Source organism: Balaenoptera physalus, assembly GCF_965194825.1.
Source record: "Balaenoptera physalus genome assembly, chromosome: 18".
NCBI lineage: Eukaryota > Metazoa > Chordata > Mammalia > Artiodactyla > Balaenopteridae > Balaenoptera > Balaenoptera physalus.
Genome location: NC_138899.1, coordinates 81,289,665 through 81,314,502, shown reverse-complemented (window position 1 = coordinate 81,314,502; position 24,838 = coordinate 81,289,665). Strand labels below are relative to the sequence as shown.

The following is a 24,838-nucleotide window of genomic DNA, read 5'->3' as shown; positions in this document are numbered from 1 at the left end:
CCCTGTAATTGATTTCTAATCTCATAGCGCTGCCGTCGGAAAAGATGCTTGATATGATTTCAATTTTCTTAAATTTAGCAAGGCTTGATTTGTGACCCAAGGTGTGATCTATCCTGGAGAACATTCTGTGTGCACTTGAGAAGAAAGTATAATCTGCTGTTTTTGGATGGAATGTCCTATAAATATCAATTAAATCTATCTGGTCTACTGTGTCATTTAAAGCTTGTGTTTCCTTATTAATTTTCTGTCTGGATGATCTGTCCATTGGTGTAAGTGAGGTGTTAAAGCCCCCCACTATTAATGTGTTACTGTCAATTTCCTCTTTTATAGCTGTTAGCAGTTGCCTTATGTATTGAGGTGTTCCTATGTTGGGTGCATATATATTTATAATTGTTATAAATTCTTTTTGGATTGATCCCTTGATCATTATGTAGTGTCCTTCCTTGTCTCTTGTAACGTTCTTTATTTTAAAGTCTATTTTATCTGATATGAGTATTGCTACTCCAGCTTTTTTTGATTTCCATTTGCATGGAGTATCTTTTTCCATCTCCTCACTTTCAGTCTGTATGTGTCCCTAGGTCTGAAGTGGGTCTCTTGTAGACAGTATATATATGGGTCTTGTTTTTGTAACCATTCAGTGAGCCTGTGTCTTTTGGTGGGAGCATTTAACCCATTCACGTTTAAGGTAATTATCAATATGGATGTTCCTATGACCATTTTCTTAATTGTTATGGGTTTGTTTTTGTAGGTCCTTTTCTTCTCCTGTATTTCCCACTTAGAGAAGTTCCTTTGGCATTTGCTGTAGAGCTGGTTTGGTGGTGCTGAATTCTCTTAGCTTTTGCTTGTCTGTAAAGCTTTTGATTTCTCCATCAAATCTAAATGAGATCCTTGCCGGGTAGAGTAATCTTGGTTGTAGGTTCTTCCCTTTCATCACTTTAAACGTATCATGCCACTCCCTTCTGGCTTGTAGAGTTTCTGCTGAGAAATCAGCTGTTAACCTTATGGGAGTTCCCTTGTATGTTGTCGCTTTTCCCTTGTTGCTTTCAATAATTTTTCTTTGTCTTTAATTTTTGTCAGTTTGATTACTATGTGTCTCGGCGTGTTTCTCCTTGGGTTTATCCTGCCTGGGACTCTCTGCGCTTCCTGGACTTGGGTGGCTATTTCCTTTACCATATTAGGGAAGTTTTTGACTATAATCTCTTCAAATATCTTCTCGGGTCCTTCCTCTCTCTCTTCTCCTTCTGGGACCCCCCCCCCCATAATGCGAATGTTGTTGCGTTCAATGTTGACCAAGAGGTCTCTTAGGCTGCCTTCATTTCTTTTCATTCCTTTTTCTTTATTCTGTTCCACAGCAGTGAATTCCACCATTCTGTCTTACAGGTCACCTACCCATTCTTCTGCCTCAGTTATTCTGCTACCGATTCCTCCTAGTGTATTTTTCATTTCAGTTATTGTATTGTTCATCTCTGTTTGTTGTTCTTTAATTCTTCTAGGTGTTTGTTCTTTAATGCTTCTAGGTCTTTGTTAAATACTTCTTGCATCTTCTCAATCTTTGCCTCCCTTCTTTTTCTGAGGTCCTGGATCATCTTCACTATCATTATTCTGAATTCTTTTTCTGGAAGGTTGCCTATCTCCACTTCATTTAGTTGTTTTTCTGGGGTTTTATCTTGTTCCTTCATTTGGTACAAAGTCCTCTGCCTTTTCATTTTGTTTATCTTTGTGTGAATGTGGCTTTCCTTCCACAGGCTGCAGAATTGTACTTCTTCTTGCTTCTGCTGTCTGCCCTCAAGCAAAAGGTATTTTTGACATGTACTCTTTTGAAAAGATAACGTTACTGCAACCTTCTATAAGCTGCACCCAAAGGCTTTGTTAAATATGAAGCATAATATATACAAAGATAATAAAGATAACATAAATAAGCCTTCCTTGCAAAAACTAAAAAATCAACTATGGGTATCCCCACTGTTTCCCCTACTGTGCAATAAGCCTCGCACTTCCGAGTTACTTTTCCCTAAAAGCTAACCATTTAAACTCTCATCCAGTGAAATGGGGTTAAGAACATTCCTGGTTTTACATTGAGGATCCATGTTAATTTTTTTGTATTTAATTTTTGTGTGGGATAATCTGAGGTCTGGCTTATTTATGTCCATACCAAAAAAAAATAATTGTCCCAGCACCATCTGCTGAAAAAATCTTGCTTTTCCCATCCAAATGATTTTGTACTTTCTTCTAAAATCAGCTGACTGTATTTGTGTGGTTCTATTTCTGGCCTGCCTATTCTATTGATCTATTTGTTTATCTTTATATGCCAATACCATAACACCTTGATTACTATGGCTTTTTAATGTCTTTTTTCCCAGGTTTACTTAAGTATAACTGATAAAGAAAAACTGTACAAATTTATGGTGTATGATGCGATGTTTTGAGGTTTTTACTGTCTCAAAATCAGGAAGATGATACTTCCTTAATCCCTACCTCACACCATACACAAAATTAACTTGAGATGGATCACAGATGTAAACATAAAATCTAAAACTAAAAAGCTTATAGAAGACAACATAGGTAAATATCTTCATAACCTTGGTAGGCAGAGCCCCTAAAACAAGACACAAAAAGTACTAATCAGAAAGGCAAAGAGTAAATTGGACTTTATCAAAATTTAAAACTTGAGCTTTTCAAAAACAACATTAGGAAAATGAAAAGACAAAACACTGTCCAGGAGAAAAATCTTCCAAATACATTTATTTTACAAAAGATATGTATCCAGAATATATATAAAGAATTCCTACAACTCAATAATAGAAAGACAATCCAATAAAAAAAGTGAGCTAAAACTTGAATAGATACTTTACAAAAGAAGATATATGAGTGATGAGAAAGGAACAGTAGTTATCAGGAAATTAAAACCACAATGAGGGCTTCCCTGGTGGCGCAGTGGTTGAGAATCTGCCTGCCAATGCAGGGGACACGGGTTCAAGCCCTGGTCTGGGAGGATCCCACATGCTGCTGAGCAACTGGGCCCGTGAGCCACAATTACTGAGCCTGTGCGTCTGGAGCCTGTGCTCTGCAACAAAAGAGGCCCACGCACCGCAATGAAGAGTGGCCCCTGCTTGCCACAACTAGAGAAAGCCCTCGCACAGAAACGAAGACCCAACACAGCCATAAATTTAAAAAAAAAATACTGCTGCAATAAACATCCTTAGAAATATTCCCTTATAAAAAAAAAAAACACAATGAGATCATCATTTTATACCCACTAGAATAGATTAAATCAAAACAGACAACACCAAATTTTGTTGAGACTACAGAGTAATTGGAACTATCAAGCTGTCAGTGGGAGTGCAAAATGGTAGAGAAAAGAATTACTTATTGTAACGTCTGCAAAACATAAAGACTTAAAACAAGCTTACTTACAACAATCAATTAATTTTAATACTCATTTGAGAGTAATACTCAATGAGAGATTGACAGAAATGGAACCATATGAGAGTCTAAGATAAATCTGCTTAATATAAGCTAACAAGGGGAGAAGTTACTGCAAACTTGATCATTTAAAACTCATTAAGGGGCTTCCCTGGTGGCACAGTGGTTGAGAATCTGCCTGCTAATGCAGGGGACACGGGTTCGAGCCCTGGTCTGGGAAGATCCCACATGCCGCGGAGCAACTAGGCCCCTGAGCCACAACTACTGAACCTGCGTGTCTGGAGCCTGTGCTCCGCAATAAGAGAGGCCGCGACAGTGAGAGGCCCGCGCACCGCGATGAAGAGTGGCCCCCGCTTGCCACAACTAGAGAAAGCCCTAGCACAGAAACAAAGACCCAACATAGTAATCAATCAATCAATCAATCAATCAATATTAAAAAAAAAAAACTCATTAAAAAAGAATTACCTGTTTATATTCGTTAGCACAACTTTGGCAGCAAAATCTCATCTGCTGACCTTCAATGACTAGGAGATTGTTTCCAGCACCTTTGCTGGGCAGGTACTCCCCACACTGCTCACAGCAATTCATCACTAGACCATTGGCCAACCTGTACTTGTTAAAGCACTGGTTACTGCACAGCTTATGTGTTACATTGTTAACGCTGACTTCATGCCGAATCTAAAAACAAAAACCAATTTATTAAATAAATGAACTGGATTAGCACCATAAATGAGATACCTAGTTTTTTCAACAGAAATAAAGAACCTTTAGTAATTTCTCAGTGGAAGAAACATTCAGGTAAAAGACTTAAAAAAAGCACATTTCACTATTCTTTCATTTTCATCTTTGATTTCTTTGTAAAATTGTGCTTTGATCTTATAAAAGGAAAAATAAGATTCATAGAACAAAAAGCAACAACATCAGACATTTAAGAATTACAGGGGCTTCCCTGGTGGTGCAGTGGTTGAGAATCCGCCTGCCAATGCAGGGGACATGGGTTCAAGCCCTGGTCCGAGAAGATCCCACATGCTGTGGAGCAACTGAGACCTTGCACCACAACTATTGAGCTTGCGCTCCAGAGCCTGCGGGCCACAACTACTGAGCCCGCGTGCTGCAATTACTGAAGCCCTCGTGCCTAGAGCCCCTGCTCTGCAACAAGAGAAGCCACCACAATGAGAAGCCTGTGCACCGCAACGAAGAGTAGCCCCCACTTGCCACAACTAGAGAAAGCCCGCGTGCAGCAACAAAGACCCAACACAGCCAGAAACAAATTAAAAAAATAAATTTATTAAAAAAAAATTACAGGAAATGAATTGGTTAGCAGGTTTTGATATGACCTGCTTAAAAATAAGTGGATTGGGAATTTGTAGGTATTATAAACTTCACTGCCCTAGAAAACTGGGGTAGGGGGTGGGCGAAGGGAACCAGTATCACCCACATTCAGGATGGAGTCTGTGTATACCTAAGTTCTTGCTTTGTTCAGCTCTATGGTAGCTGAGATAAAATTGTGTCTGGGATTTACACGGCTTCAGGGTAATCCAGACCAAATTCAGTCACCAAGGACCATGTTAAGTGGTGACTCCCTGGATGCCTGGGAAGATGGCAATACCGCCTAAGAAATGTGAAGTGACCTACATACTTTCACTCCACCTGTTCTACGTGTTCTTGTAGGACTGGTTGTTTCCTTCATGTCCTGAACCTACGTTTTCATTTAGTGTGGCTAATAAGAACGAAATCCACCATAAAACTATTGCTCTCTTTATGAGTACATTCAGTTCCACAGAAATGGATGATTACCCCCCATACTATGGGATGGGACATTTGTTATGAGACAATTCTAACATATGCTTATTCTTCCCTTCAACTTCACTGAGTCGATTCAAGACTCATCCATTAGGCCAATGGCAGAACATATAATAGCACCTAAAAGTTAAAATTATCGCTGTTAACCTAGATAATAACTTAAGATATAAAATCACAGACCTCTGTTAGTTTACTGCAGACTGTACATCTTGATTTATTCAGAACTCTTTTTCGAAGATTCTGGTTATCTTCAGAGGGAGACGAAGATGTACTACAAAATTTTTGGAAGGATTCACTTGACCCCCCTTGAGGAACAAGAGTAGCCTTTTTTGCAGGTGCACCTCTGAAACACAAGGGATAGACACAATTTAAGAACACTGCATTCTTTTTTTCTGGCCATGCTGAGTGGCTCAGTTCCCCCACCAGGGACTGAACCCGGGCCACGGCAGTGAAAGCCTGGAATCTTAATCACTAGGCCACCAGGAACTCCCTAAGAACACTGCATTTTAATAAAAGTCAAATATATATGAACAGTAATTGACATTTTTCATTTTCTCATGATTTAATCCTAAGAATCAATTATAATTTTTGGATCTAGAAAAATCCACATTTTGGTTTAACTGCTAAGAGTTCCTAAATAATATGGAAAGATATTCAGAGATAAAAATATTCTGTTGTCACAGATTATGACCTTTATAACCTTGCCACAGGTTATGACTTCTAGAAGCATTCAAAAAGGGTGTTAGCAACCGGGTAGAACCAACGTAGAGGATGGGGAAGGCGGTGAGGCAAAGGCAGTGGTGGGATAGGGTTGATTTATTTCTATACCTAAACTCTATTTTCCTGCCAAGAGTAAGTACAATACAAATGACCCACAGCTCTGACATATGCTAGGATAACTCAAGCTACATAAACTTGAAGAAACCTGTGCATCAATTCTATCCATGAATCTTCTGCAACTCTCTAAGTACATTCAGGACACAAATTCATACTGCCAGTATCCAATCATATGGAACCATACTGAAAGGTACAGCTTACTTTTTACATGTCACGTTGCGTTTCTTTGGAGTACGCTTATGAGAGAAGGAAGAGAGGCAGGTGGTAGAACAGAAGAGGTGAGCTGATCCTTTTCGCTGATACGCTGTCTGTCCCTTCTGTAAAGGCTTTTTGCAGTTTGCACAAGTGATTTTAGCTGGTTTAGTGGGTTGCTGTTGGGCAGAAGGCTGGAAGATCTGTTTAGGAAGCGAGCCCACTGGTGATAAAGAATCCACCCCTGGCTGTTTCTGATTACGGGGAAAGGATGCTGACTGGGAGATCCAAGAATCTTAAAAAGAAAACACATAAGAAAAGTCATGGAACAGTTAAAAACTCCCATCAGGGCGTCCCTGGTGGCGCAGTGGTTGAGAATCTGCCTGCCAATGCAGGGGACACGGGTTCGAGCCCTGGTCTGGGAAGATCCCACATGCCACAGAGCAGCTGGGCCCGTGAGCCACAACTACTGAGCCTGCGCGTCTGGAGCCTGTGCTCCGCGATAGGAGAGGCCACGACAGTGAGAGGTCTGCGCACCGCGATGAAGAGTGGTCCCCGCTTGCCACAACTAGAGAAAGCCCTCGCACAGAAACGAAGACCCAATACAGCCATAAATAAAATAAATAAATAAATAAATTAATTAAAAAAAAAAAAACTCCCATCAGAAAAGTATTTAAAATTTTCATTTTGCACAAGTCTAAGAGAAGAGTGAGGAAGCCTTGCTGTACAACCCCAGGGGGACTCTCCCCTTTGTACTCTAAGTGAATGATGCTCTATTGTGCCAACACTGGAAATGGCGGCCCCGGAATTGTGCAATGCGGTAGCCAGCATCTCCAAGTCAGACCCTCTGTGCTAGAGATTGTACAAGTAATTTAAACTAGGTACTGGTAGTCTCAGCTACAAATCACAATGATACCCAACCTATCAGCGTTATGAAGACTAAATGAGAGGGACTTCCCTGGAGGTCCAGTGGTTAGGACTCTGCGCTTTCACTGCCATGGCCCAGGTTCAATCCCTGGTCGGGGAACTAAGATCCCACAAGCCGTGCAGCAGGGAAAAAAAAAAACAAAACTACATGAGATAATGCATGTAGTAAAGCATTATGTTCTGTACACAGGGTACTTCCTAAGGTACTTTTTCTTTTCTAAGAGAAAAGTATTAACACATTATAAAATAAAGCGAATATACAAATATAAAGATTATAATCTGGTATATGATACCCATTTTCATAACAGCTTCACACCTAACATTTTTTCTTTTTTTAAATGATTATTTATTTATTTATTTTTGGCTGTGTTGGGTCTTCGTTTCTGTGCAAGGGCTTTCTCCAGTTGCGGCAAGCGGGGGCCACTCCTCATCGCGGTGTGCGGGCCTCTCACCATCGTGGCCTCTCCTGTTACGGAGCACAGGCTCCAGACGCGCAGGCTCAGCAGTTCTGGCTCACGGGCCCAGCTGCTCCGTGGCATGTGGGATCCTCCCAGACCAGGGCTCGAACCCGTGTCCCCTGCATCGGCAGGCAGACTCTCAACCACTGCGCCACCAGGGAAGCCCAACACACCTAACATTTTATTATGAAAAATTTAAAGCATATAAAGCTGAAAGAATTTTACTGTGAAAAATATGTCCATCATATAGATTCTATACTATTTTACTTTTTGCTTTATCATGTTTTCTATTTATTCACCCCGCTAAATAATCTATCTCCTCTATGTATTTCAAGTAATTTGTAGATATTAGTGCACTTCCCTCCAAAATACTTCCAAGTACATGTAATTTAGACATAGCATTTTAAGGCAACTCTGTCTACAATTACCTGCCAGCCTTCTAGACTATTTCCCAGGCATTAGTGTAGGTGGTGGATTACGCAGGAGACCCAGCTTTCCTACCTTCACATGGGACTCCATCGTATATTACTGTTAGCTTCAAAATGGTACAATATTATGTACAGGTAATAGTGCCTCTCAAACCTTAACATGCATACACGATCACTTGGGAATCTTGTTTCAACAGAGATTCTAAATCAGTAAGTCTAGGGAGGGGCCTGAGATTCTGCATTTCTAACTACCTCTTGAGTAATGGTGAAGCTTTGAGAAACAAGGCCGAAGAGTACTGAATTATTGTCATCTCTCTTCAAAAATAGTTTTTGTTGTTAGGTAAAGGTCTATGGCCCCTCCACCTATTATAGCTCTAAACACCTCTCATAATACTACCAACACTAACAACTCTGTTTTCACTTCTAAATTCCTACCCACTGCTGCTTCTAATTTTGTCCTTTTCCAGATATTTTTATCTTAACAGGCAAAAACAAAACAGAACAAGTAACCAAAGGAATTCTTTCACTCCGCAGGAAGATACGCTGGCAAATATGAAGTATATTCCACAAAGTTTTGTTTTTGTTTTTATTTTGGCCACGTCACGCAGCTTGTGGGATCTTAGTTCTCTGACCAGGGATTGACCCTGGCCCCTCAGCAGTGAAAGTGTGAAGTCCTAACCACTGGACCACCAGGGAATTCTCTGGGCTTTTTAATTTTGTACACTTACCCATACTTAAAGGGGACAGAGTTATATATAATTATGTAAAGTGAGACATCAACTATACTGCTCAATAGATTCTGCAGTTTTTTTTCACTTTAGCATTGATGCATACATAAATAGAGCAAATGTTTTCTTTGTTTATACTGCAACTATTTAATGTCTCCTAATTTCAAAGTTTCTTATTTCATCAAATTCTTATTTTATTTATCATGTTAGTGTCTACAGGCTAAATAAAACAGGGTCCCCAACCCCTGGGCCTGGGACCAGTAGCAGTCCAAACGAGCACAGCTTCACCTGCCACCCCCCATCCCCCCATCGCTCGCATCACCTCCTGGACCATCCCCCACCCCCCACCGTCCGTGGAAAAACTGTCTTCCACGAAACCAGTCCCTGGCGCCAAAAAGATTGGGGACCGCTAAAATAAAAGGTCTCTCAACCAAATTCTTCCATGCTCTATCCCCAGAATAAATTTTAAGAGAAGGGGCCCAGAAGGATTTAATCCAAATCCCTCCTTATATACAAGGAAAATTAAGGCCTAGAAGCTAGAGGTGATTTGCCCAGAATTCCAGTAAGTACCAGATCCACTATTTGAGTTTTAGATATTCTTTTTTATTTTATTTATTTATTTACTTATTTTTTGGATGCATCAGGTCCTAGGTGCGGCGTGTGGGCTCTCTAGTTGCGGCGCACAGGCTCCAGAGCTCGCAGGCTCAGTTGCCCCATGGCATGTGGGATCTTAGTTCCCCGACCAGGGATCAAAGAGGCGCCTCCTGCAATGTGAGACGGATTCTCAACCACTGGACCACCAGGGAAGTCCCAAGTTTTAGAGATTCTTGACTTCTTCCTGCATCTAAACTCTTCTGCCTAAAGAACAACCTTTTAGTATTTCTTTAGAGTTGGTCTGCTAGTGAAGTTACTTCAGTGTCTCAGTGGGGTTTTTAGTTGTTAAAGAGTAACACATACACATGAAGTTTATAATCTTAAGTGCACAGCTCAATGACTGTCTTCACAATGAATATGTACTTCTATGACCACCACCCAGATAAACACACAGAAAACTTCCAGGATCCTCATGTCTTTTCCACTCAGTCACTCCCCTCCTTTCCCACAAGCCATCCCTATCCTCACTTTAAAGGTAAGTTTTGCCTTATTTTTAACTTCGCATATGAAATCACGTAGTATGTACCCTCGTCTCAACATCTCATCTGTTTCATTCACACTGAAGGTAGTTGTTCATCTGTTTCCATTGTTGAGTATTCCATTGTGTGGCTGATACTATTTATCACTCTACTGCTGATGGACATTTGGATTGCTTCCAATTTTTTTTTGGTGGGGGGACATCAAAGGTTTATTGGGTAGGGGCTATTGGGTTTATTGCCCACAGCAAAAGTTCCTGGAGCAACACCCCACTGTGTATGACAGACAGGAGGCAGGACATGGGAGCAGTCTTTGCTACTCAGGGGAGAAGGAGGCTACCATCTACAGGCGGATGATTGCTTCCAATTTTTGACTATGATTTCTCTACATGTCTCTTAATGGTCTCTTGGATATTTATCCTGCTCAGAATTTGTAAAGGTTCTCGAATTCAAGGGTTGATGTTTTTCTCCATTTTAGAAAATCCTCAGTTACATCTCTTCTGCCTCATTTCTTTCTTCCTCTTTCTGGGACATTAATTACATGTCCTTTTCATCAAATGTCCTAAGTCTCTTACATTCTTTTCTGTATTTCCCCCCTTTTGGTTCTGACTCCGTCTAGATAATACTCTGATACATATTCCAGTTCATTCACACTCTCTTCAGCTGTGCCAAACCTGCAGTTAAAATGTAGACTGTCTGATACTCCTAGTACCTGCACCCCTTGTGCGTTCACTTCTATCGTCTGCTTTTTCTCTTATTTCATTATATGGCCTGCCTCCTCATATCCCTAATAGTTTTACATGAAAAACTGAAAAAAAAAAAAAAAATTGACAATCTGGATTACGTTAGCATCCCCAATCCAAAGGTCGATGTATATATTTTTTAAATCAGTGTCCTTCTTTGTGGGCCCCTGTGAGTCTGTTGAAAGTTCCCCTTAGATTCTCAGCAGCCTTTTCTGGAACTGAACACATACCCATCAGAGAAAAGCAACCCCAAGTAAGAGATGAGTCCTCTGAGGCGCCTTCTCAGATATGAGAAGCCTCATTTTTTCAGTGTATTTGCAGCTCTGTGATGCTTTCGATTTTTTATATGTTTTGTCTCCCTCCCCCCCATTATTCTCTGCAGGAGGGACAGGAGTTACCTACCGATTATTAGTCTAAAGTCTATTATTATCAGAAGCAGAACTTCCTAGAATCAGTATCATGGCCAGAAATGTTTATAATCCAACAAAAATACAACACAGATGCAAAAACAATTTCTAAGTCTGACTATTTTCTTTGATGAAATTTTGCTGTTTACATAAAGATACATGATGGCTGAAGAACTTTCACTGAAATGCAGTCTACCCTAAAGGTTAATGAAAAGATTAAACGACTCAAAGGTCCATTCTAATGGACACGATCTTATTTTCGTAAGATATTACACAGTTTTATTTGTACTTTATGCAGAACCATAATTTTATAGGATAAAATTTGAACCCTTAAGCCCTAGATTCAAATATAACTCAACTCCAGAAATCCTCATCTTGCTCTTATTTTTTTTCTTTTTTCTGTGCTGGAAAACCTTCATTCTGTAGAAGTGGGAAGCAAACAGCAACTAAAGTAAGACACTCTGGGGGAGCCCTGACTCTAAATAATAACAACAATTACAATAGTAATACAATGGTCACCATCTTACTCTGTAAGTCTTCTGGTAAAATTGGTTAATTTTACAAAAGCTGACAGCAAGCAAAAACAAAATTTAGGGTTAATACTAAAATTAGACAGCTTTCACTATGCTACATCCAACTTAAACAAAGAGTGAAAAGAGCAACGACAAGAAGACAGTCCTTTTTGACAAGTGACTCCACCTTTCAGAAAGCTTCAGAGACATCTTCACCATCACTCTTTACCTGACAAATCTGTAGACCCTCTTTTTAGAATTCTGGACCAAATGGTATTATTTAAAGGACAGGGCTTCCTTGGTGGCGCAATGGTTAAGAATCCGCCTGCCAATGCAGGGGACATGGGTTCAAGCCCTGGTCTGGGAAGATCTCACATGCCGTGGAGCAACTAAGCCCGTGCGCCACAACTACTGAGCCTGAGCTCTAGAGCCTGCGAGCCACAACTACTGAATCCCACGCGCCTAGAGCCCGTGCTCCACAACAAGAGAAGCCACCGCAATGAGAAGCCCGTGCACAGCAACGAAGACCCAACTCAGTCATAAATAAATAAATAAATAAATAAATTTATTTTTAAAAAATAATAATTAAATAAATAAAGGATATAGTTCTGTAACTTTTTCCCCCCGAAACAGAACTTTAGAGAACCCAGGAACACTGTAAATTCATCCATACTTCATAGATAACAGAAATTCATTGCCACAGCACAAACAAAATAGTTTAAATGTAGTTAAGAACGTCTTCAAATATATGAATGAATGTCAGGGGAGTCCTTTAATGCTTCTTGTCTGTTACTTTTTAAAATCATTGATACCTCATGGCATGAAAAAATTATCACTGTAATATAAAATACAGTTTTGAATTAATGAGATAAAGGGATGACAAGAATAAAAATACATCCAAGAGTAGTCAAAACTACTATCAAACAACTTTTGCTAGTCTCAATTATGTCCACAATTTGAGTGAAGTAACAGTATAGCATCTAACTACAGTATGCTTTTTTACAGTTAAGTATCAGTCTATGTGCTATGCTTTTAAATTGAAAAGCATGTTATTGATCCACTTCACCATTCAATACACAACTTCAATTTACTCCAGAAGGTGAAAAACGGTCAAGGCTAAAACATAAAAGAAATACATGGCAAGCCTTCTGGTTTTAACTTCACTTACATACATAAGATGTAATTCATGCTTGCAAAAATATACATGTAAAATTTAGGAAATAATTACAAAACAAAAAATAAGAGTGAAAGAAACAAATCAATTACATTGCAATAAAAGATTTTAAAAAGAAGAGTGAAAGAAACAGATCCAAAAGAATGATTTTCAATGGACATTATTTCAAGTCTTCAACATCATCTTCAACCGCTTTTAAGCTTAACACATCATTCAATATAGAAATCACAATTTTTTAATATTATTTCTCAGGTTTCACTCAATCAATAAACAAAAGATGTACATAGTAATACGTAGATGACAGACATGAATGAACAAATTCATAAAAAGTCTGCAAAAGTATTTTTAAAAGTTCAATGATGTATATACATTAAGAGGATATCACCTCTAAATGATCAGTTTAGCAAACATTAATAATACTCCTACCCCTGAGGAGAGCTTACAATATTATAACAACAACAAAAAACATAATTTTTTGGTGAGGACCATTCTGTATTAACCATGAAAAGCTTTAAAAATACGTTGACATTTGACTTAGCAATTTCACCTACAGAAACTTTTCACTAGAAAATGTGTGACAAACTTAGAGATATTCATGAGAAACCTGTTTATAACTGCAAAGACTAGACACAAGCTATTAAATAAATTATGAACATAAAAAGCTTATTATATTTGACATAAGCGAATACGCTAAATGATGAAATGTCAAATGCTCCCCCTCCACCCCAAGTCAAGAACAAGACAACAGAAGGCGCTTTCACTGCTGAGTGCTTGGGTTTCAATCCCTGGTTAGGGAACTAAGATCTTGCAAGCCGCAAGGCATGGCCAACGAAAAAAAGAACAAGACAAAACTTTACACTCTGATCACTTCTATTCAACATTACATAAGAAATAAAAGGGGATCTGCCAGGCCAAACTATTTCCATAATAAAACTAAGATTATTTGCCTTTTTCATCGTGTTGGCATCTGCACTAATGGTGCAGAAGCAATGATGGGTAAAACTGCTGGCAGTGGAACCAAACTGTACTAGTAAAATTTTCTTCACTATCAGGCACTTGCACGAAAGAAAGAAAAAGTAGCACCTGTACTTCTGTTGTTCTTCCAACAACAACTGGTCAACACAATTCTGATGCTAACCACCTGGAGACAGCACCAGCCCCCATTCTGCAGGCACAGTCCACAGCAAGACTGCCCTCACTTTACACGCCACCTGGACTTCTGGCCAACTGGCTGTAAATCTGGGAGGTTCCTAAGGCCCCTTCAGATTTGATAATTTGCTAGAAAGATTCAGAGAACTCAGGAAAGCTCTATACTTATGATCAGTTTTATTTAAAGGATACAAATCAGGACCAGCCAAGTGAAGAGACACATGGGGTGAGGAAGGGTCCCAATGCCAGAGCTTCTGTGCCCTCTCTCTGAGGAAGCAGGTAGCGTCACCCACCCGGCACAGGTGAGTTTTTACTGGGTTTCATCGTGTGGGTGTGACTGGTGGGATTATTCGCTGCATGTGACTGGACTCAATCCCAGCCTCTCTCTCCTCCATGGAGGCTGGGCTGGCTCAAAGGCCCAACACTCAAATCACACAGTTGGTCTTTCCAGTGACCCTCAGCCTTAATCATTAGTTATTAGGAATCTGGTAAATTTCAAGGATTTATTCTCTCTCCCAAGAACCAGGGACAAAGTCCAGTGAAATTATTTATTATGCGACAGAAGTCCTTGGTGAAAAGGTAAAAATTAGTATTAATTTTACTAAATTTCAGCCTCTGACTACATCTTAATACTCTGTATGATGAACAGGGAAGCATCCAGAAGCCACTTCTGTTTCATACCAAAGAACAATGAGAAAGAGTGGAAAAGCACTTGTAAAACTGTTGCATCGCAAGCTGAACTAGCCTTAAAGGAATGACAAAACAAACTGGTTATTGACATTTTCTTAAAATAAGCCTTTCACTTCAAAAAAATAACAGTATTTTTTGCCAAGGAGAAAATATGAGCTTTCGAGTGAAAATCAGAATCTTTGAAAACCTGCATCCACCACTGCTAGCGTGACAGCTTTCTAAGGTGTCAACATTTAGAAGACCTAGGTAACTCAGAGAATCAACACTTTCCAAATAACCAAAGCACAATGTTACCAAATCATACAAAGGTAAAATTCATTCAAAGATAAATGAATTTTAATGTAATAAAGTATGAAAAGTTCATTATATAGTTTCAGATTTCACACTGTAAGAACTTTTAAGAAACTACCACTTATCAAGTTTTGGTGCTGTGTCAAAAGGAAAAGGAAAAAACTATCCATAATTAACTAAAAAGGCTACTAAAATATTGCTCCATTCTACAACCACATATGTACGTGAGGCCAGATTTTCTTCTTATACTTCAAACAAAAGAAAATATTGCAACACATTCAATGTAGAAATAGATTTGAGGAGCTAGATATACCTTGCTGTCTTCTATTAAGCCAGACTTCAAAAAGATTTGTGTAACTGTAATACGTCACTTTTCACTAAATTTCTTTAGTGAAAGTAGTTATCTTTCATCAAAAATATGTCACATAATAATTATTGCTAAATGAATAAATACCTTTTAAATTTAAGTTTTCATTTCTAATATGATAACAGATTAAAAACAAAACAAAAAACTTTGGGATCCTCAATCATTTCCAAGAGTGAAACTGAGACCAAAAAGTTTGAGAACAACTGTCCTATAGAAATAATAAACAATATAAACAAAGACATTTAGTGTGTGGAGTTTCAATAGTAAAAAATGAAAAGCCATATAAATGCTTAAAAAGTAGAGGAATAAATATCTCAGACAAAGGAATATTTTATACTCACTGAAACTTCTATTTTTAAAATGACATAACATACTAAAATTTAGATTAAATAAATCAAGAGAACACAAAACTAAATACAATATGCTCTAAATTCTATTTTTAGAACCACAGAGGCAAAAGACTGAAAGCAAACAAACCAAAATTTTAAGTTGTCAGTCACTTCTACTTAGTGAGGTAGGTGACAGATACTATTTTCTTATTTCTAACTATGATTTCCTTCAAATGTTCTGTAATATTCTCATAACCAGAGAAAAAAATTAATTTAAAAAAATTTTTTAAGAAAAAAAAATACTAGCATTCCATTAAAACAACAAGTGATTCGGTTCTTAGCTCTAATTACTTTCCAGTCCTTTCCTAAAATTCTAAGTTGGCTGATAGCTAAAAGCACTAAAATGACCCAAAACAAACAAACACCAAAAAAAAAAAAACAAAAAACCGAAAAAACAAACAGCACACCAAGTCATGAAAAATCTGCAAAAAAGATTTGCTAAATTTTAAATAACTTTCATTATATTTTACCAGAACACAACTGGCTTCATAAGAGTCTTAAAAATACAGGTCTCTGATTTGGGACTTTCCTGGCAGTCCAGTGGTTAAGACTCAGTGCTTCCACTGCAGGGGTTCAATCCCTGGTCAGCGAACTAAGATCCTGCATGCCGCGTGGTGCGGCCAAAAAATAGGGGAAAAAAACAAATCTCTGATTTAAAGGTAAGAAAGTTTTCCAAATTTAAAATGAAGCGACTAATAAAATGCTGATTTAAAACCAAAAATCAGAGACAAGCAGTCTAAAGGTAAACACGTGAAAAGCAAAAATTGAAAGGTCAGGTTATGTAATTACAAATTAAATAAAATTTAATTGTTATGTAATATTACTTTAATCCTTTAGTTCACTATCCATCTTTTTATTCTATGACTTTTACATTAAAATAAAGATGCTAGTAAACAAAGATGGAGGTAGTAGTTATGGGAGTTTTCAATTAAAACACTTCACAGGGCTTCCCTGGTGGCGCAGTGGTTGAGAATCTGCCTGCCAATGCAGGGGACATGGGTTTGAGCCCTGGTCTGGGAAGATCCCACATGCCGCGGAGCAACTAGGCCCGTGAGCCACAATTACTGAGCCTGCGCATCTGGAGCCTGTGCTCCGCAACAAGAGAGGCCGCGATAATGAGAGGCCGGCACACCGCGATGAAGAGTGGCCCCCACTTGCCGCAACTAGAGAAAGCCCTCGCACAGAAACAAAGACCCAACACAGCCATAAATAAATAAATAAATAGATAAATAAACCCAAAGTTTAAAAAAAAAAAACACTTCACATATAAATCACATTGGGTAAAATAGAGTAGACTGCACAGTTTTATTTAGCAAAAAATTCTATTTTAATACGAAAGTTAACAAAAAATATTTCACATATAGAATAAAATAGATATAGGTACTAAAAGTAACAGCCAAAAGATTATTTACTTAGGGTGGAAAGAAAATATTTAGTATCACTTACTGCTTACCAGGACTATGATGAGCTGTAAATCCTCCGTTCTGAAATACGTCTCCTGCCACATTCATTCTACCAGGATTAAAAGGTCCTACTGCAGTCTTGGTCTGTGAAGTTAAAGACGGGGTGTATGTTTGCATATTAACACCAAAGTTACTCGACTGCAGTCCGTTAGCGACATCTCCCAAGCTGGTATTCTATAGTGATGTTATATTTGTAATCATTAAGTTCATATCTCGCCCATCATTCAGAGCTTAATACCTGTTTCTAAGGTTGTAACATTAGTAATATGAATTTCAGAGTCGATTCTGTAGTGATAACACAATTACCCATTCCAGCATTTACCTTACTTCTTGAAAGACTGGAAGTGGAGAAATCCAAATCTTTGGTTCTGTTTTTACTTCCAGGAAGTGCCCATTCAATAAAACTAGAAGAAATTGTCTTTTCCCTTCCATTTGTTTCCATGTCCTCTTCATCATCAATGACAATTGTCTCACTTATACTTCCCTTCTGAGAAGCCAAATCTCTTGAGGAAGGAAGAATTATGGAATAATTTCCTTGTAGCTTTTCATTTCTTGATGCAGCAAATATAAAATTTCTTTGATCAGCTATTACTGGAGCAGAACTTGAAGGAGGTTGTATAGATTCAATAAATACAACATCATCATCATCATCCTCCGCTGACGAGTTTCTAGATCTATTAACTAAAGGACTAGCTGGGTCACCAAATGCTAAGTCCATGAAACTAGCTGCCATGGCTTTATTCCCTAATAAAACAGGAGTCTGGTTCAGTCAAGTCTAATCCTCCCGCTGAACATTTATCTATGCCAAAGAACCTATAACAGAGAGAGAAAAGAAAAACAAGTTCTAGTATACTATGATCATTGCATTTTATTGCAATTAAATAGCACAAGTGAAATTTTAAATTACTTTATGTGATTTTATCTAAGTCCTTCCTTGAAACAGAAAATTGTTCAAAATAATTCCATCAATTACCAATAACTCAGGGTCCAAATACAATCACTATACTAAATATACTTTTATCTACTAAAATGACTATGATATTGTCCAAACTCTATTTCCCTAGGGTCTTCTGTCATTGTTTTTCAAATTCTCTGCTTCCAACATTAAACGTTTCTGAATCTTTATTTTTTTGTCCTTGTTGAGGAATCACCAGACACTATGCTATAGGTTTTTTATACAAAATTCTGAAAAACCCATGATGTAGATATAATTTAATTCATTTTACAGATCAGGAAACGAATCTGGGTAAGGCCAAATAGGACTCAAAACTCAGGGCTCCAAATTCTTAGGCTCCAAATTCTTAACCACTTTGTGTTTTATTCAGCAAACACCTCTGTGTACCTACTATGCACTAGAGAATGACAAACGAAAAGGATCCAGCAGAGACATAGTTGGAAGAATCTGGAGAGGTGACCGACCAATGAAGCACAGCTCTGAAAGCAGATGAGAGAAGAGGAGGAGGAGGATGCGTGCACAGCTGGTAGTGAAACTGATCATGAACAAAAGTCACCTTTATCTCAAAAGTGAGAGGGGAAAAGGTAAGTGTATGGCTGTCCCTTGGTATCCACGAGGGGACTGGTCCCAGGATATCCATGGATGCTCAAGTCCCACAGTTAGCCCTCCGAATCCAAGGTTCCATATCCGCAGATTCAACCAACCCTGGATTGTGCAGTACTATAGTATTTACTGAAAAAAAATCTATGTATAAGTGGATCCGTGCAGTCCAAACCCATGCTGTTCAAGGTTTTGTCCAGTTGTAATTAGAACGTATATAAGTATGTAGAAATAATAGATGGAAAGCTGAGGTAAGTTTACACATGCTGGCTTCAATTTTCTTAGAGGCTCAAGACAGTGAAGGAGGTAGGATCTGTATGGGTGTTGAATAATAAAGAAAAGTCACTCATACAGCAGTCATCATTCAATTTTAAACATCTCATATTGAAATATGCTAAGTAACATTCTATTCTAAAATTTTCCCAACTAATTTTAAGTGATAGTACTTACAGTCATACAATCGGTAATGTTTATTCTTAATAGGTACTATGCCGTTAAATATAGCAATTCAGTAAATGCTTATAAAGGTGAGGCAGGAACTATTCTTTTTCCCATTTTATCCATCAGGAAACTAAGACTCAGAAGATAAGAAGATTAAGTAATCCGCCTGGCCCGCTCAAGCCTCCACTGCTGGAAAGGGTAGAGTCAGGACTCAAATCCAAGAAATCTGACTCTATAATCTATTTCATAGCCACTACATTATATGCACTTACTGTATACAATTTTTTTTTAAATTACTTGTTTTATTAAGATGAGTGAATTCATTAAAACAAAATCAACATTCAAATAACTCTAGTTCAAAGATAAAGAAATAACAAATCTAAGGAACCAGTTTAAAAGGGTTATAAAGGAAATACAAAAATTAGGATCATGGTTAACACTCATCCAGTAAGCTTATTATGTGGTTGATTTTCAGAGAAAAGAGGCAATAATTCAGCCTAAACTGAATTATGAAATATAAGAGCTGTTATATACGAATTCTCTCAGTCCTTTCTGTATTTGAATAAACCTAGAACAGAAAAGAACAATTTTTGGAAAAGAGCTATAGCTGACTCCACAGTACCCTCTGGTGGCTGTTAGGTCCTATCTTAATCTTCCCAAAGAAAATAACAGAAAGAGCATTCTTTATGCTCAGCTCATTGTAGTCATCTATTTCTGATAAAAGATTAAGTATTCACCTATTTTCAAATTCCAGATTGTAAAAAAATTAAAACCTAACCCTAACCACTATTAAAAGTCATTGTGTATACAATTTAACCATCACTTTCTTAATTCCATAAACATAAGACTACAAAAAAGTTTTAACCATTTCTATAATATTATCTAAAAAGAGAAAAAGTTAGAGTTTAGCTAAGACACTGAGCAAATTACCTCACTTCATTAAGTTTTACTTTTCTAAACTATAAACTGCCAATGGGGATAAAAAGGACTCTGAGGTTTTAACTGCGATAAGTTAACTTGCAAGTCCCTAGTCTCTCTCTGCCTGTACATATTACAGAGTGCAAAAAATGTTAAATTCCTCTCCATTGAGAGGGTATTCAGGCAAATACTTTGCCTACACCTTAGGATTTCAACAAGTGTCTAGTTAATCTTAAATATTTACCTAGTCTTCCTGTGGTATCTTATTCATCTACAACTATTTAATGTTTAATTGATCTTCAGTTTGATGCAATGAAAATTAATATAAAATCAAAGGAAAACCCACACAGAGAAGTGCAGAATCTAATGGGCGTTCCCTGGTGGCCTAGTGGTTAGGATTCCAGGCTTTCATTGCTGTGGCCCAGGGTTCAATCCCTGGTCGGGAAACTGAGATCCCACAAGCCTCGCAGCGCAGCCAAAAAAAAAAAAAAAAATTGTCCTAAGAACAGAAAGTTAGGCTGAAACCCGAGCAAGACTCTTAAACGCAAACTATCTCTAGGTTGTGGGTAACAACCCTGCAAAGTTAAGAAGGTATTTAATTACGGGTAAAGACAAGAGTTAACACTAAAACAAAGACACAAATAAGGGTAGTTTGCCCTATTGTGTTTACTTTTAGTAACAACTCATAGCAGTTTTTATTTCCTAAAGGTTGCTACAATTATCTTTTTTTTCAAAAATTATGGTAAAGTATATACAACATAAAATGCCATTTTAATCATTTTTAAGTGTGCAGTTCAGTGTTAGTTTTTTAAATATGGTTTTTTAAAGTTGCAAAAATTTCTGCTGAATTCTTAAGTTATAACTGAGTATCATGAATTTTCCTGAGATCACCTTCTATTAAAAAAAAACCAATTGAATAATTTAGTAGCCATTCAATATTCAATTATGTTTGTGTACAATTAAGTAAAACTTACATATTAAAACGAATCAGTTAAAAAAACAGCTGCTAAAATAGAAATGGTGAGCTATTAATATGACAAGATTAGTACGTGATGAGAACGGTAAACTAACCTGCTCATGAGTCTTCAAATGTTAAAATCACCAAGAAAGTATTTTTAATTATTTAATTATTGCTTCAAATGTTCATTTTTTGGCCACCTATAAGCACACCTATATTTTTGCAACTCTATAAAAGATAAAGGATGTATGCTATAAAAACTTGTTGAACACTAATGAGTTCTAGGACACGTTCTACGGCACCTCTGGACTTACACTGTCACAGAACAGATCTTTCTTAATATTAAAATATTTATATATTTACATAAAAATAACATCAATTCCAAAGCCAGCTTCCTGATAGTGAGATATACTACAAGCATTCCCATTTAAAATCAGAAACAAAATAAAGGTGTATGATGATTCTGGAGGTTTTACTCACAAATGTAATGAAACAGGAAAAAAGAAAAATCAAATGAACAGTATGACAAACAGCAAGAGAATTACTTAAGTGTCTAAGTACAAAACTACTATCTAGAAATCAATAGCCTGGTAGGGATTAAGACTGTAGACTGATCACACACAACTAACTTCAATCCCTTCTAAAACCCCCATAACAACAGTAAAGTTCCTACTGACAAGGAAAGGAAAAACAAAGAGAAGAAACAAAAGGAAAATTTGATAAGCTAAAGAGCAGGTGGATAAGCTGTTAACCAACTCTGCCTGAGACAGCCAACCTCTAAAATCCTGATGGAAAAGGCTGAGAAACATCCTGACTTACGCTGCAGAATCTTCACGAGGCTCAAAGCCTATAAGGGAGCAGGTGGCTAAAACAGGAGGATGTGAAATCCCAAATCCCTTCCCTCCCTCCCTCCATTTTGGTGATGTCTTTCCCCACCCTGGCCCAAGCTCTAGACTTTTATTCTTTGGAGAGGAGAGAACATAAGGTCTTTGTCTCAGGTTCACCAGGCACTGGTGAATGCTTCAATAGCATGCATATGAAATGCCCCCTCTCTCCCTTGATTTCCAGAGAGCTGGCATCCAGACTTCTATCTTCCAAGCAGCAGACTATTCCCTGGAAAAACCTCTTTCTCCGAAACACTCCTTTCTGTGGAATTAGGAACCCAAAAAAAGGAAAGACCTAAAAATAACGACTTTAGAGATTCTCCATCAATTGGCCAAAAAAGAACCATCCTACAGTGAAGCTCCAAGCTGAAAGTTCCATTCACTCTTCCAATCTATTCTCCATTTCCCAATTCTTAATCATGAGTAGACCTGTCAAGAATTATGAACTATCTGGAAAAAGCTTCTCATAAGAAAAATAGTTGTTAAAAGAGAAAAAAAAACAAAGGAAAGAGAAAAATGCAGGAAAAAGAAAACAGAGAAGGAAAACCCACAAACTATCAGTACTCTAGACAGATACATGACAAGCAAAAGACCATATAAAACTAATATCTCTAGTATAAAAAAGAGCTTTTGGAAATGAAAAGCTTAGCAGAAATGGAAAGCTCAGTAAAAGGGTTGAAAGATAAAGCGGAAGAAATATCAGGAAGCAAAACAAAGATAAGAATTGCAGCCACCATTAACAATGTGTGTGTGTGTGTGTGTGTGTGTGTGTGTGTGTGTGTGTGTGTGTGTCCCACATAACTTATGGGCTAGGCGATTTACAATTTTCATAGCAATCAGGAAGACAGACACAATTTACTCACTTATAAAATGTGCATAATAAAAATGTATTTAATTGAATAAGATGTGCATTTTTTGACTCTTATTTAGTTTGCACTTGCCAAAGTAATAAGAGAGCAGAGATGTAAACCCCAATTTGGCTGGCACTAAACCTAGTCCTTTGCACACTGCGTTCAACTATGCTAGGAACACGCTGCTGAGAAAAATGGCTTTTCTAAGTGGTAACACCTGAGTCAGTGACTTGATCTCCTGCCAGTCTTTTAGTCCCCGCTAGTTCCCTTTCCCTATGAAGGTCCCTCATAGCTCTAGCATCCTACCCACATCCCTTCATCTCACAAAACTATCAAGTAACGTGAAATATCACCACTTCAGATATCCTATGAACATGACCCAGTTGAAACAATATCCATTCCTAAAAGCTGTCTAACTAATGAAGTGTGCTGTGACGCGTAACAGCCTACGTGCAAAGCCAAGTTTGTCAAGGATTTACAAGGGCAGAGGGAAGGCAGGAACACTACTATGAGAGATGCACTAATCACAGGTTTCTTTTTGATGACCAGTGGAAAACTGATCCGAAAGGGCAAAACAGGCAGGACCTAAGACTATACAGAATCCCAGATAATACATGGAGAATAAGATTTAGGAAAAAAAAAAAAAAATCATCATTTTCAGACTCTTAATAAAATTATTGATTCAGGCAAGGATTGGTGTTAAAGCCATTAACTGAACAGCTAACAGAGCACTAGACATTTTATTGTACCAAAGTGAACAGCACATAGGTTACTTCTCAGTAACAAGGAAACAACACATTAACTTCATAATGGAGGCTGTCACTACCAATTCCGTGGTCAGTCTCAGAATCACGGCTAGGGTGAGAACTAGATTATCTCCTCTTTTTTTTTTTTTGAAAGACTATCTCCTGACGTGACCCTGGCTAGAGGGCTGTCAGGGTGCGTAAACACAAATCTTCCTCAAAGAGACGACAAACGCACACAGAAGTATCGCCTCCATCGACCTGACAACAGCACATTCAGTAATTTTTCTTAATCCAGCGATGAAGAAAAAAATTATTTCTATCCATAAGCCAAAAAAAAAAAAAAAAAGCTCACCAGAAAGATTGAAAACGGAGCTACCTTTAACTCTTGTTTTAGAACCCTGGAGAATACAAGCGGTGTAAAATGTCAGCGCCCGCTCCCAGCGCGTTCCCAGGGATCACCCTGGCCTGGCTCTGGCGACAGGGCCCGCCCCAGAAACCCGCTCTTCGCCTGCAAGGTAAGAGAAAGGCAAGCGCCACGGAGGCGTACCCTGGCGCGGCGCTCACGGTACTCGACAGAAACGCGGGGACAACTACTCACAGTGGCGACGCGGTCCTCCTCAGCTTCGGACACACGTCCACCAGACTGGCCTGAAGGCGATTCCTGGTCCTAGAATGAAGAACGACAAATGATTTAGTCCTAGCCGAGCTGGACGTAGCACCGGCTCGTAACCACCAGCGAGACGGAGCAAAGGGACAAGAGGTCAAGGCGTCTCCGCGCTCTCCCCCCCTCCCCCACCGCAATGCCGCCGAGACGCCAGGTACAAACAGCAAGGCCCCGCCACGACCACACGAGACTACACGGTCCCTACAAACAACAGGAGGGAGGCGGAGGGCGAACGCAGCCTGGACGCCAGCGGGGAATCCTATCCCCCGATTCTGCCCACCCTCCGCCGTCCCCGTCGCGCCGGGACCCACTCGCGGGCAGCTCGCGTCGCCGCGGGGCGGAAACCCCCGCACTGGCCCGAAGCCCGAGACCTGCCCGCTCCGCGTCCGCCATTAGAAACTCGCCCAGATAAACTGTGACGAGAAGACGCGGCGCGCCGCGGCCCCGGCGGCAGAGGAGGGGACCGGCGCGGGCGGCCCGCGCCCTCACCGCCAAACTTGGGGACCTCGCGCCGTCGCCGCCACCGGGACGGTGCGAGCGCGGCCCCGAGCGCCCACGGAGGCGCCCCTCCCCCCTGCCGCCGGCCCCCGCCGCGGGCGGCCCCTAGCGACCCCCGCCGCCGCCGCCGCCGCCGGCCGCCTCACCCGGCCCTCGCGGCCGCGCCCGCACTCCCGCAGCCCGCGGGCCGCCCGCCAAGGCGCCTGGGACAT

At 39.2% G+C, this 24,838-nt stretch overlaps 1 protein-coding gene across 1 annotated transcript in view; it reads right to left on the bottom strand.

The window, feature by feature from the left end:
* Positions 1 to 24,838, bottom strand: part of LOC309647741 (zinc finger MYM-type protein 5-like) — a gene marked incomplete at its 5' end in the record, with an annotated part of 33,299 nt that extends 8,461 nt beyond the window's left edge. Inside the window, 8 exon segments of the mRNA XM_082435348.1 lie at positions 3,889 to 4,101; positions 5,407 to 5,569; positions 6,265 to 6,550; positions 17,102 to 17,195; positions 17,434 to 17,874; positions 17,876 to 17,924; positions 24,063 to 24,131; positions 24,618 to 24,838. Coding sequence (XP_082291474.1) covers positions 3,889 to 4,101; positions 5,407 to 5,569; positions 6,265 to 6,550; positions 17,102 to 17,195; positions 17,434 to 17,874; positions 17,876 to 17,924; positions 24,063 to 24,131; positions 24,618 to 24,838 — 1,536 coding nt within the window.